A 12,705-nucleotide genomic window follows, 5' to 3' on the forward strand; every position below is an offset into this window, starting at 1 on the left:
GCAATGCACAAATCTCGCGCTATTTTCTCCGCTGTGTGAAAGCGGCCTGAGGCAATGAAATCTGGAATATAGATAAATACTGTATATAGAAGTTAGCAAATTCACAAGCCACTTTTCTATCTGAGCTACCATCTCCATCTCCCAGGCCTCTGCAACATTCTAATGAGGTAATTTAAATATCTTTATTTTATGTCTTTCCTCGCACTAGTGTCCTTCATGACATGAGAGGAAGCTTTAGGATTAATTACAGAGTAGTATGGCCACAGTACTCCCTCTCTTCCTATTCTGCCAGTAACAAACATGGCTGCCTCTGGGCCCGCAGGCCGCGCCTCCTTTTGCACTTTCAGTTTCTCTCTCGACGTCATGACGTCAGGCCGTGGGGCGGAGCCTGCAGGAACGCGGCCGGTTCTGTTCCTGTATGTGAATGCGGGGCTGAGGTATTAGAAGCTGCTGCGGTCTGGTATGAGGTACAGCACAGCCATAACTCCTAGTGCACGACCTGTTCACTGACCCGAGCCGCAGCCTTCCCGCCTGCACACCGGCAGGGGGCCGCGCGCTGTGATGAGCGGCTGTCACTCACTGTGATTGGCAGCTGTCAGTGTCTACCGTATATATTGTATTATCGCGACAGGTGATAGAATGGGAGCTCTATAGGAATCTGTCACACTGTATACCGTATATATATATATATATATATATATATATATATATATATATATATATATATATATATATATATATATATATATATATATATATATATATTATGCAGATTTAGAGCATGTAATATCATTGTCACAGCAGTTGCAAGAAAAAGTAAGTGAACCCTTATGGAATTCCTGCAGTGATCACTAATAAAATGTAATCTGATTGTTATCTATGTCACCATTATGGACAAGCACAGTGTAACTAATTACAGGGGTGATTGTACCGTTCATGTCTATTACTGCACTAATCGTCAACAGTGCAGGTAGAAAAAGTAAGTGAACCCGTAATTTAATAAGCTATGAATCCCATATAGCGGGAAGGGGGGGTGTTAAACGCATTTTTACCGAGGGTCACATCGGCCTTCAAAGGGCTGATTGCAAATGTATGACTGTATAGTAAGCGGTCTTTTATACGAGCGTATTGGCCCCGTGTACTATGTGCGCAATTGTTGTGAATAACTGTGAACAAAGACCATTGATTTAAATTGGTCGGTACACTCAAGCGTATTTTTTCACATGATGTAGGACCGCGTGAAAAAATACGCGGCTGGACCTATTTTAGTGCACCGCAATAGGCTATTGAAGAAGTCTGCGTATTTGCCCTCTGTTTCAATGGGCCGATCTGCAGGGGTTTTGCATGCACCAATATGTAGTGTATTTGCACACATAAAGTCATGCTGGAACAGCTGAAAAACGCAGGAATAGACGATGGCTTACACCCATCTCGATAGTGGCCACAGTAGTAATAGTGACCCCCATAGTGGCCTCAGTAGTTATAGTGACGTCCACAGTGGCCTCAGTTGTGATGGGGACTCTCATCGTGGCCCCAGTAGTTATAGTGACCCCCATAGTGGTCTCAGTAGTCATAGTGGCCCCCATAGTTGTCTCAGTAGTCATAGTGGCCCCCATAGGGGTCTCAGTAGTCATAGTGGCCCCCATAGGGGTCTCAGTAGTCATAGTGGCCTCCATAGTGGTCTCAGTAGTCATAGTGGCCTCCATAGTGGTCTCAGTAGTCATAGTGGCCCCCATAGTGGTCTCAGTAGTCATAGTGGCCCCCATAGTGGTCTCAATAGTCATCAGGCCCCCATAGTGGTCTTAGTAGTCATAGTGGCCCCCATAGTGGTCTCAGTAGTCATACTGGCCCCCATAGTAGTCTCAGTAGTAATAGTGACCCCTTTAGTGGCCTCAGTAGTTATAGTGAACCCTATAGTGGCCTCAGTAGTAATAGTGACCTCCATAGTGGCCTCAGTAGTGATGGGGACTCCCATAGTGGCCCCAGTAGTTATAGTGACCCCCATAGTAGTCTCAGTAGTAATAGTGACCCCTATAGTGGCCTCAGTAGTAATAGTGATCCCTATAGTTGCCTCAGTAGTAATAGTGACCTCCTTAGTAGTAATAGTGACCTCCTTAGTGGCCTCAGTAGTGATGGGGACTCCCATAGTGGCCCCAGTAGTTATAGTGAACCCCATAGTGGCCTCAGCAGTTTAGTGGCCCCAGTAGTAATAGTGACCTCCATAGTTGCCTCAGTAGTAATAGTGACCCGCACAGTAGCCCCAGTAGTAACAATGCTCTCATAGTAGTCTCAGTAGTTACAGTGAAAATCGCCTATGTGAATACAGCCTGACGAGGAATATTGCCTTATTCCTCCCTACAAATATGTTTCATTTCATCAATATTTCTGGGATGCCTTGCATGCACAGCATTCTTCAAGTCTTCCCAAAGCATCTTCATAGGGTTAAGGGGTTGTCTGGTTATGGTTTAAAAAACAAATGTAAAGTGCAAATGTGGTGAAATATCAAATCAAGCAGTATTTGCCTGGCCTCAACCCCCGGCGATCAAGATCTGCAGCCCTGCTGTTCATCCAGCCTCTGTTGACAGTGGGAGTCAGATAATCACTGCCTGCCAATCAGAGACCGCAGTGTCTTCATTCGGAACGTGTTGTATCATGGCACCCAGGATGTGAGCTTAGATGCCAGGAGGACAGGGGGTCATGCTGTGGCCTCTCATTGGCTGGCAGTGGTCACCTGACTCCCGCTATCAACAGAGACAGGTAGAATCGCGGGGCTGCAATGCTTGATCGCCGGAACTGGAGGACGGGTAAGTTCTGTGTGATTTGTTTGCCACCTGTAAAATGCTTTAATATCATTAATGTACCTCTATGATTGCAAAGCGTCCGGGCATGGGGTCAGCAAAGACCCCAAACCATGATGCTCCCCCCAGCGGGAACGTGATGCTCCCCCCAGCAGGACCGTGATGCTCCCCCCAGCGGGGATCACAGTTGAATGAAGTTTTGGTGTTGGTTTGCCGTGTTCTTTATCCTCCATATTCAGTGTTGTGCGTTTGTGTTACAAAGTATCACTTTTGTCTCATCTGTCCATAGAACGTTTTCCCAGACATCCCGGTGGTCTCAGGCAGACTTCAGATGAGCCTCAATGGTATATTGAAGTATCAGCCACTTCCTTCGTGGTGGCCTTCCATTCTTGTTCAGTGGTTTTCTACTAGTGACCCTTGAACAAAGGGTTTTGCAGTTTGTAGAGTCCTCTGCAGGTCTTTTGCTGTTACCTTTGGGGTATTTTGTCAGGATTTCTCGGTGTTCTCTCGGAGAGATCTTAGGGTGGTTTCACATCTGTGTCGGAGCTTCTGGCCATCACAGATCTGGCTCAAACACTTTTTTTTCCGTCCACAAGTTGGGTAGTTGGGAGGAAAGTGGGCAGACCCCATTATAGTCAATGGGGTTCGTCCGGCGGTGTTCGGTTCCGTCCAGAGACGGAACTGTTTGGCTGCGGGGATTCCCCTTTCCTACTTCCAAATGTAGCAGGAAAGCGGAATCCCTGATGCAGATGTGATACCACTCTTACCGGGACTCCTACTCCTAGGGAGGGAAGTAACAGTCCTGAATTTTCTTCACTTGTAGATAACTTGTGTAACTGTGGATTGCTGTACATTCAGGTCTTTAGCAATGCTTTTTTCCAGCTTCTCTATAATCTGCTTCTGAAAGTTGTTATCATGAAGGCATGACTCACACTAACCAATCTTTCTGGAGAAGAACAGATCTGCCAGTAACCAGGCTTTGTGTGCCTTTATTTAACTCTTTCCCGCTCCAGGAAGTACATTTTTGTCCTGCAGCATCGATCGCGGGGAGATCATACAGTGTGGGCATCAGCTGTTTATTACAGCTGACACCCACAGGCAATAGCTGCAATTGGCCGTGCGGCTGATCGCGGCTATTAACCCTTTAAATGCCACTGTCAGTTCTGACAGCGGCATTTAAATCCCCCCGAATGATGTTTGGGGGTCCGGTACGACCCCCACCCCTGTGGGAGATCGCAGGGAGCCGTATGGTGTCATGGTAGCCGGCGTCCTTCTGAAAGGCCACAGGGCTGCCTTAACAGACTCCCTATTAAGCTGTCCCAGTGGGGTGGCTTGATAGACTTCCTGTCAAATCGCAGTATGATGTAATGCTATGGCATTACGTCATACTCCAGGAGTGATCAAAGCATTGCTAGTTGTGGTCCCCCAGGGGAGCTAAAAAAAAAGTCGAAATAAGGTCAATAAAGTTTTAATAATTGTAAAAAAAAAAAAGAAATACAAGTTTAAATCACCCCTTTTGACATAACTATAATAAAAAAATCTAAATCATAAAAGAAAAATACAAGAAAAAAAAAAAAAGCCAGAAATTCACTTTTTCAGTCGCCCTGTCTCACAGAAAAAATACAAGTTTGGTATCGTAGTAATCATACTGAGCCATAGAATAAAGTTATCATGTCATTTTTTTATTTGCGTTTGTGCGCCTTAGAAACAAGACGCCCTGAAAGATGGCGGAATGTCGTTTTTCATTTTACTCCACTTAGAATTTTTAAAAACTTTTTCAGTACATTATACGGTACATTAAATAGCACCATTGAAAAAAAACACAACTCGTCCCGCAAAAAACAAGCCCTCATACAGCGACGTCGATGGATAAATAAAGGAGTTACAATTTTTGAAAAGGGGGGAGGAAAAAATGAAAATGGAAAAAAAAGGGTCTGCGTCATTAAGGGGTTTAACCCTTTCCAATCCACTGTCTGACGTCCAAAGACATTCTGATTGAAGGCTGTACAGCTCTAATGTCAGAAGACGTCCGGCAGGGTATTCTGTAGATTACTGGCCGCTCTGTTGTCGGGGGGCCTCTCCAGCATGTCACATACCGCAGTACTGGCTCTAGCCAGCAGATGGCGACATTGTGTTATGGTAGAAAGAGAAAGCGCCCTAGGAAACCCTGAATCCAAAATTGGATTGCAAAGGGTTAATGGGCAAATCATCAGTGATACGTTAATTGTGAACCTCAACTCCTTAATATAACTAACCTTTTATTTTTAAAATCTATATGGATAAATGGTGGTTGTGCTTGCTTGGCTCTGACAGACAAAGGAGTACAGCGCCCTGCGCCAAACTCTCATGGCTGTCCCAGGCCGAGGAGCGAAGGTCTTCGTGAAAGGAGCGCTGAACACAAAACAGGCACAACCAACAATATACAACTTCAGTGTCTGCCTATGCAGAGGGGCCGAGAGCGTGAGAGCAGCATGGCCCAGCAGCGGGAGCCAATGGAAGCGCGGTCTTGCCGGCCAGACTGTGTCTTTTTCCCATAGGAGATAATGGGTGACTCTATGCAGCAATTTTTAAATCTTGCATCGTCGCTGCAAACGAAAAATCACTTGTGAGTAAACCCATTGAAATCAACGCTCGCAGGCTCCGTCCATATCACAGCCCAAGGGTGAAAACAGGTGGCCGAATGCACAATTACACGTGCCGCTGCAGACTGTGGTTGTGCATGAAAGGGTTTTTTTACTTCTCAAACTTTTCAAACTCCGCGCCAGTGTGAAAAAATACAGCGGGAAGATAGAGCCCGTCTTTTCTCGCCCGTAGTGTGAATGTGAGCATCTCGCCATGCACAAAATTTGCAAGATTTTCTCGCCCGTAGGAGGGCACCCTGAAAACATTAATGAGTTATTAGCTGGATTGTGTTTGTCTATAAATCCAGATAACAATCAGAACGCATATTATTGGTAATCAATTCATTTATTCCACAGGGTTCACTTACTTTTCCTTGCAGCCATGTATTACTGGATCTTCCAAGCAAAGGTCAGTCCCTGGTGTGATGTGTGATGTGGAGGTCGAGGTACAACAGATGATTACTTCTTACATGGTTATTCTCAGTCTGTACAGAGTGCTTTGGGCCGCTCCCTCATCTGCGTTGGAACGTCCGGTCGGAGGGTCTGTCGCCGATCCGGCTCCAAAAAGTGGAAAAAATGTGCTGCATGCAGCACTTTTTCTCCTTTCCAAAACCTGGGCAGCCGAGCGGAAACCAAGCGGACCCCATTATAGTCAATGGGGTCCGTTCGGATCCGTCCTGAGACTGAGCCGTTGGGCTGCGGCGATTCCCTTCTGCTGTTCCTGGGCGCAGATGTGAGACCACCCTCATTTTATTAGGCACCATCTAGATATCGCGCTCGCCAACGTGCGATGTCACCATGGATGCGAGGCGTTCAGGGAATCACGGAGTGTTCCCCATTGTCTTCAATGGGAAACCTCGCAGCGCACTCGCGGGCGACCCCCGTACACTGTGCAATGCTTCGCCGGCCCCATTTGAAACAATGGGCGATGCGAGGCGTACCGGGGGAACGCACAAAGATAGGACATGCCGTGTTTTTTTTACTGCAATGTGGGGGAAAAAATCGCTCAGGTGTATAACCCCATTCAAAACGATTGGATACATATCCCAGCGAGATTTGTGCGTCTCGCAATGCATAAATCTTGCGCGATTTTCTCAACCGCCTGAAAGCGGTCTTAGGTTCTGTTCCCATCCGCATGGTGATTTACGACATAAATGGAAACTGCAGCGTTTTTTGGGATCTGTCGCACACAGCGCTATATTTTCCGCCCCAAATTATGGAATTGGTGACCGAGGCTTTTAATGGAGCCTTCAACAAATTTGCGAACGCGATGTTAGGGTGCTTTCACCCATCGCTGCGGATTTTGTCGCGTGATTTGGTGCTGATCTGCAGCAGATTTCACCGTTTCAATTTGAATTCAGTTAAAAAGGTTGAAATCTGCTGCACCCAAATCCGCAGCGTGCGAACGCGCCCTCAGACCGTATTCACACTGGCGCTTGTCTTCGTATTATTCTGTTTCATTGATACTTATGCTGATATGGAAAGACCTGTTAGATACGGACACGTGTAGGCGTCGCACTGCGTCCACCGTTTGGACAACCAATCAGCTGTCGTGTGACGTTACTGCAAGTTAGCATTTTTCAGATGATTGTGACGTTTTTCTGCAGGTACATACAATCATACTGAGTACGGCAAGGATGTATATATGCCCGCCGGAACTTCAGCTGATTGGCTGAGCTGGACCATGTGATCTTGTGCATGCATTATTATGTAAGGGTACCTTTACACGTAATGGGTTTTGTTCCCGATGCACATGGCTTGTGAACATACCCTTTGGCGCAGATTTTCACGCAGCTCAGCTGATTTCACCCTTTCAATTGAATGGGTGAAGCCTGCTGCAGATCTGCATCACAATCCATACCGATGGTGCGAATTGTGGTACGGATTTTCCATTGTGAACGTACCCTAAAGCGGTATGGATGAGGCCATATAAAAAATGTTTTGTAAATTTTTGGATTCTCCATGAAATACCAATTCTGGAACTTGTTTTATTAGAACTGTGTATTTTGCTGTTCCTCTGTTGTTCCTCCTGGAAATGTATGAATTGATTTAGTGTTAATTTCCTTGTCAGTAGGGTATGACCCTACACTGTCAGCAGTGATTGGACAACGCTAAATGGTGTAGGGTCACACCCCATTGACAAGAGGAACGGTAACATCTCATTGCCAACTTTTACATACATTTCCAAGAAGAATGGCACAATGTGGAGTCCTAAGAAAGGATGACAAAATTTTGATATTTCATGGGGCATACAAGGATTTACTAAAACCAATATGTCAGGAGAGGGGGCGGGTCCTCTATAAAGGTGAACACCCACTGGCGATATGATATCCTTGTGATTCGAGAGTGAGTGAAAATCCATGATAATGAAACCAATGATTGTTTCATTCTCATTAGCGATGTTTTCACTGTAACCTCGCATCACAAAGAAGAATCTATGATATCGCCCATTGTTTTCAATGAGGTTGGTGGCAGCAGCGCCGGCCCCATTGAAAAAATAGGGAGTACATTGCACTCCCCTGATACAGCTGTGACAGAGGATTCCCTCATCCCCATGGGGACCGCGGGGATGAAGGAATGCCCTGTCAGAGCTGTGGCAGAGGTCCACAATGCTATCCCATTGCTTTCAATGGGACCGACGCTGCTGCAGCCCCATTGACAGCAATAGAATGAAGGCTACTACCGTGGCAATGATTTTCGGGTAAGGGCTTGAAATATAAGGCCTTTCCTGAAAATCATGGCTAGCTGTAAAAAAAAAAAAAAACTTATAAAAAAATCCCCGCCTCCGGAAAGCGCTGCCTCTGATTGGCTGAGCGATGTGGCCAATCAGAGACAGCGCCTAGCCGTCATTGAATGACAGCTGAGTGCTGCCTTTGATTGGCTGAGCGCTCAGCCAATCAGAGGCAGCACTCAGCTGTCATTCAATGACGGCTGGGCGCTGCCCCTGATTTGCCACAGCGCTCAGCAAATCAAAGGCAGTACTCAGCTGTTATTCAATGATGGCTGGGCGCTGCCTTTGATTGGCCACAGCGCGCAGCCAATAAGAGGCAGCACTTTCTGGAGGCGGGGATTTTTCAATGTACTCCCTATGTTTTCAGTAGGGCTAGCGCTGCTGCCGCTGGCCCCATTGGAAACACTGGCGATATCGCAGATTTTTCTTTGTGATGTGAGATTAGAGTGAAAACATCGCTAATGAGAATGAAACCATTGAAAATCATTGGTTTCATTGTCATGGATTTTCGCTCACTCTCGCATCACAAGGATATCATATCGCCAGTCAGTGTAGGCCCTAAAGGTGTTTTCTACAAAAGTCTCATTGATCACCTATCCTCTGGATGGGTCATCAATAGTTGATTGGCTGGAGTCCACCTCTCAAGACCCCAGCCAATCAGCTGATTGGTCGCCTACTCTTATTGCAGTGATACACAGGGGTAGGGGCGAAAGCAGTTAGCTCCAACCCCAGTGCAGTGGCCATCGCTTGGCATGCAGGCACAGTTCACATTAAAGTAATTGACAGCAGCGCCTGCAGTTACAAGCGCCGGCCATTACATCGGGGTCAGAGCTTATTGCTTCCGCTCCCACCGCTGTGTATTAAGGCGCCCGATCAGCTGATACATAAACATTCATGAAAAGTATTTTAAAAAGTTATTTAGTGGCAAATAACTAGATGCATTGGCTACTGAGCTGGGTTTTACCACCCATTTGAGGAGGGGACCAACCAGGGTTGTGACCCCTCTCTTAAAGGGCCCCATAATGTCAACTCGGACTCCCTCTGTGCTATGTACACACTCCTGGTCTCAGTGTTACTGTACATCAGCTGACACCCCAGTATATACAGGGAACGGTGGGAGTGGGGGTGGGGGTATATTCAGCAGAGTGCATTGGGGTGGGAGCATTTTCATTCGGTGTTATTCTGAAATTTCAGGCCTAACTTTTCTTCTGCACAGCACTTCAATAATAAGTTATTTTTGTGACCCTTTTATCATTCCACTACTTCATTCATTTCAGAATAATTTGGTTACGGGATCTTTCACACATGTGCAATATTTCTGTAAGACTCAGAAAATTCTGCACCAAAATCCGCATGTATACATTGTGGGTTATGAAGCATAAATCTGCAGCAGCCTAACCTGCATCTTTGGTGCACATGCGAGAGGTCCCTAAAGACTGCTTCACACGTAATACTTCACTATTGAAGTATTGCCGTATCTTGTACAAGTGATCAAATGATAACAAGTTCAAGTCCCCCAGTGGGGCTAAAAAAAAGGTTAAAATAACTTCAATAAAAATGAGTAAAATATCAAAAAAAATCTGAAAATATTAAAAGTTCAAAAACCCTGTTTTTCGCAAGAGAGGTTCGAACATACTTATTAACATATCACATCTCTTATGCCGCAAGGGAACGCCATAAAAAATTTAAACAGTGCTAGAATTGTGGGGTTTTCCTCATCGTACCTCTGAAAAAAATTGAAAAAGGGATCAAAAATGTACTGCATAAAAGGCCTTAGTCAGACAGGCGTTTTTTCGCGCGATTTGCGCATGCGATTCGCGCATATATAGAACCAATGGTTCGCTATGGTATCGGTCACATGTCCGCTTTTTATGCGGATATGCGATAAATTATAGGACACGACGATTCGCAGATCGCGCCTATCTGCGTTCGGCGCTTTATGTGCGCACCAAAATCATTTACTGCAGCTAGCTGCGTTTTTTTCGCCGGCCAGTCTAAGTTTCATGCGCATTTTGATGCGCACGGCGATTTTTCTCCGGTCAGACGGGCGTTTTGCTGCGACGATTAACGCGGCTAAGTGCATATTTTTCCCGCGATTTTTCGCCCCCGGTCACGCGATTTGCACATGCGCATCCGTCATGCGATCCGCAAATCGCGCAAAAAAACGCCCGTCTGACTAAGGCCTAATGGTGCAAATAGAAACTACAGCTCGCTCTGCAAAAAAACCCCTCTAGCTTGACCCCATCAATGAAAAAATTAATAAACGTTATAGGGCTCGGTATATGGCAACAGCAATTAAAGAAATGAAAAAGTTTCTATATATTTTTGAAAAAGTAGTACCGCATAAAAACAATATAAATTTGGTATCTCCATAATTGTGCTGACCTGCAGAATGAAGTTAACAAGTCATTTTACTGCACCACAAATGCCGTGTAAATAAAACGCAAAGAAAAATGGTGCCGATACATTTTTTCTGTATCTCTTCACTTAAAGGGAATGTATCACCTGTATTTGTTTTACTAATTAAAACCAGATAGAGAAACATTTTCCATTTTTCTAATCTGTTTTTATTTTCTGATTGCTGTGATTTTTTATTCAGCTGTCTATACATGACTATGGGGGCGGCCATCTTGCCTAAACAGCTTTTACCAGCTTTTGGAGAGATGCTTTACAGCAGCTTCATGGGCCATTCACACAATGGACAGCAGGGGACCCAGTGACTCGTATGGGAGACTGTTCTAGACATGCTCTGTGACCTGTGTAGGGGTTATTATGCAGGGAGGGGGAGTAGATGGTCACAGCTTATACCTATTGTGACTGGTGGGTCCTGTGTTCTCTACATATAGGTGTTACCTCTCAGTGTAATCCTGCCTGTGATGTTAGTGAAATGATGGCTGAAAAGTTTTCTCCACAGATCAGGAAGTAGCAGAGTATTATTAGGCTCTCTGATCAGTGTGAAGGATGCAAGATTTTAGGATTTTAAAAAAATATATAAATTGTGACCAAAAATAAAAAAATCTCAAAAATATGTTTTAAGGAATGTAATTTATATAATAGGTCATTTTCTGATGACCTTCTCTCTTTAAACATTCTTTAAAGTATTTCAGCACATTATACGGTACATTCAAAAAATACAACTTCTCCCCCAAAATCCCTCATTTGGCGATGTTGAAAAAAAAATTTAAAAAGTTATGGCTCTTCAAAGCCGGGGACAATAAAAACGGCAACAAACAAGTGGTCTGGAGTTAGGGGGTTAATGTTATTCAATGGGACGTTTACATGAAGTTCCCTCTGCCTCTTCAAAAAAGAGTTTCTGCAGCATCAGGTATTTCTTGTAGATAGTAAAACAATTAAATTCTCTTATTTCAGCAAAGATTTAAGATTTAGGAATTAAAAATTCTCCCTAAAATTTTAAAAAAAAGCGCATGAATTTGCAGGGCGAAGGTTTTTTTTTTGTCACACGGCTGGAAGGTGCGGAGTGTTTTTTTTTTGGTCATGCGGCCGTGTGTTACATCACGTCACAATGTGCGATCACTGCCGCATTCTCATAAACATAACAAGTGTTTCCAACTTCAGAGCAGGAGAGCCGCGGCCGCGGCGATCTGCTGTATGATCTGGACGTCTTGGCACAGAAATGACTTTTTAATGAGAAATGGAAAAAGTGACTAGCCGTTTCTGTGCAGGTGGAAAAAGGTTACCACAACTCGCCTGTCAGATCTCGTTATAAAAATGTCCGTAGAACTGAGGGAAAATGCACCAGACAGAAAAGAATGACCTAAAAGTAAGTGCTAATAAGGGCTTTCAGCCCCCCCGAGTGTCTGCCGTATATTACCATTGTGCTGTCAGAAGGCGAGATCGGGACCCCTACCACTCCTGGGAATCCTGGCCAGCGCGGACGCTGACCCCCTGTGCTTAGATCGTACCTGGCACCTAGTAGCATAAACCCGTGTTTACTGTGAGGTCTGTTACGGCTTAACTAAAGTAGGCGCAAAAATAAGTGCTTCGGGCCGGGCTCACACAGGCGTGTGGTCACAGCACGCAGATTTTGTGCATGTAATACACTGTACTTATCTCCATGGTGCTGCTCACATAGCGAAAACTGCATTTGTAAAAAAGCAAACCGCAGCATGAACTATTTTAGCGTGTATTACGTGCGCATGTATGCCAGGATAATGCATGACGTTTGGCGGCACTCAGCAAGTACGCATGTGATTGCATACTTGATGTGTCTCTTGTGCGCAGCACTCCATGAATTATGCCTATCAGGTGCAGTTAGAAGGGGGGAGAGGGACGGATCCAGGTGTATCTTGTCTCCTCCACAAGTATGGGTGGAGACGTAGTGAAGGTTGTATCCGCCCAGTGAACGCTCACAAGCTGCTCATTGGTTGCCTGCAGCAAGGTCCTAGCAGTGTGTGGACTCATTTTTGCCTGGGATCGAGGGTTAGGGTTAGTTTAAGTGTTAGGCTTAAATTATTAGCTGTAAATGCTTCCATGTGAGAGCAACGTGGCCACAGTTACATGGAAGCATTTTCAGCAAATAATTTAAGCCTAACAC

General features: G+C 45.1%; 1 protein-coding gene across 3 annotated transcripts in view; it reads left to right on the forward strand.

Moving 5' to 3' along the window:
- Positions 1-370: 370 nt before the first annotated feature.
- LDAH (lipid droplet associated hydrolase) overlaps positions 371-12,705 on the forward strand; it is a 199,598-nt gene continuing 187,263 nt past the window's right edge. Inside the window, exon 1 of one of the 3 annotated variants that reach the window (XM_066596791.1) lies at positions 371-467. In XM_066596791.1, coding sequence (XP_066452888.1) covers positions 463-467 — 5 coding nt within the window. In that variant the 5' untranslated portion in view covers positions 371-462. The remainder of the gene's footprint in view (positions 468-12,705) is intronic. The other 2 variants (XM_066596800.1, XM_066596783.1) reach the window with 2 other exon arrangements.

The sequence above is a fragment of the Eleutherodactylus coqui genome, chromosome 1 (genome assembly GCF_035609145.1).
Source record: "Eleutherodactylus coqui strain aEleCoq1 chromosome 1, aEleCoq1.hap1, whole genome shotgun sequence".
Lineage (NCBI taxonomy): Eukaryota > Metazoa > Chordata > Amphibia > Anura > Eleutherodactylidae > Eleutherodactylus > Eleutherodactylus coqui.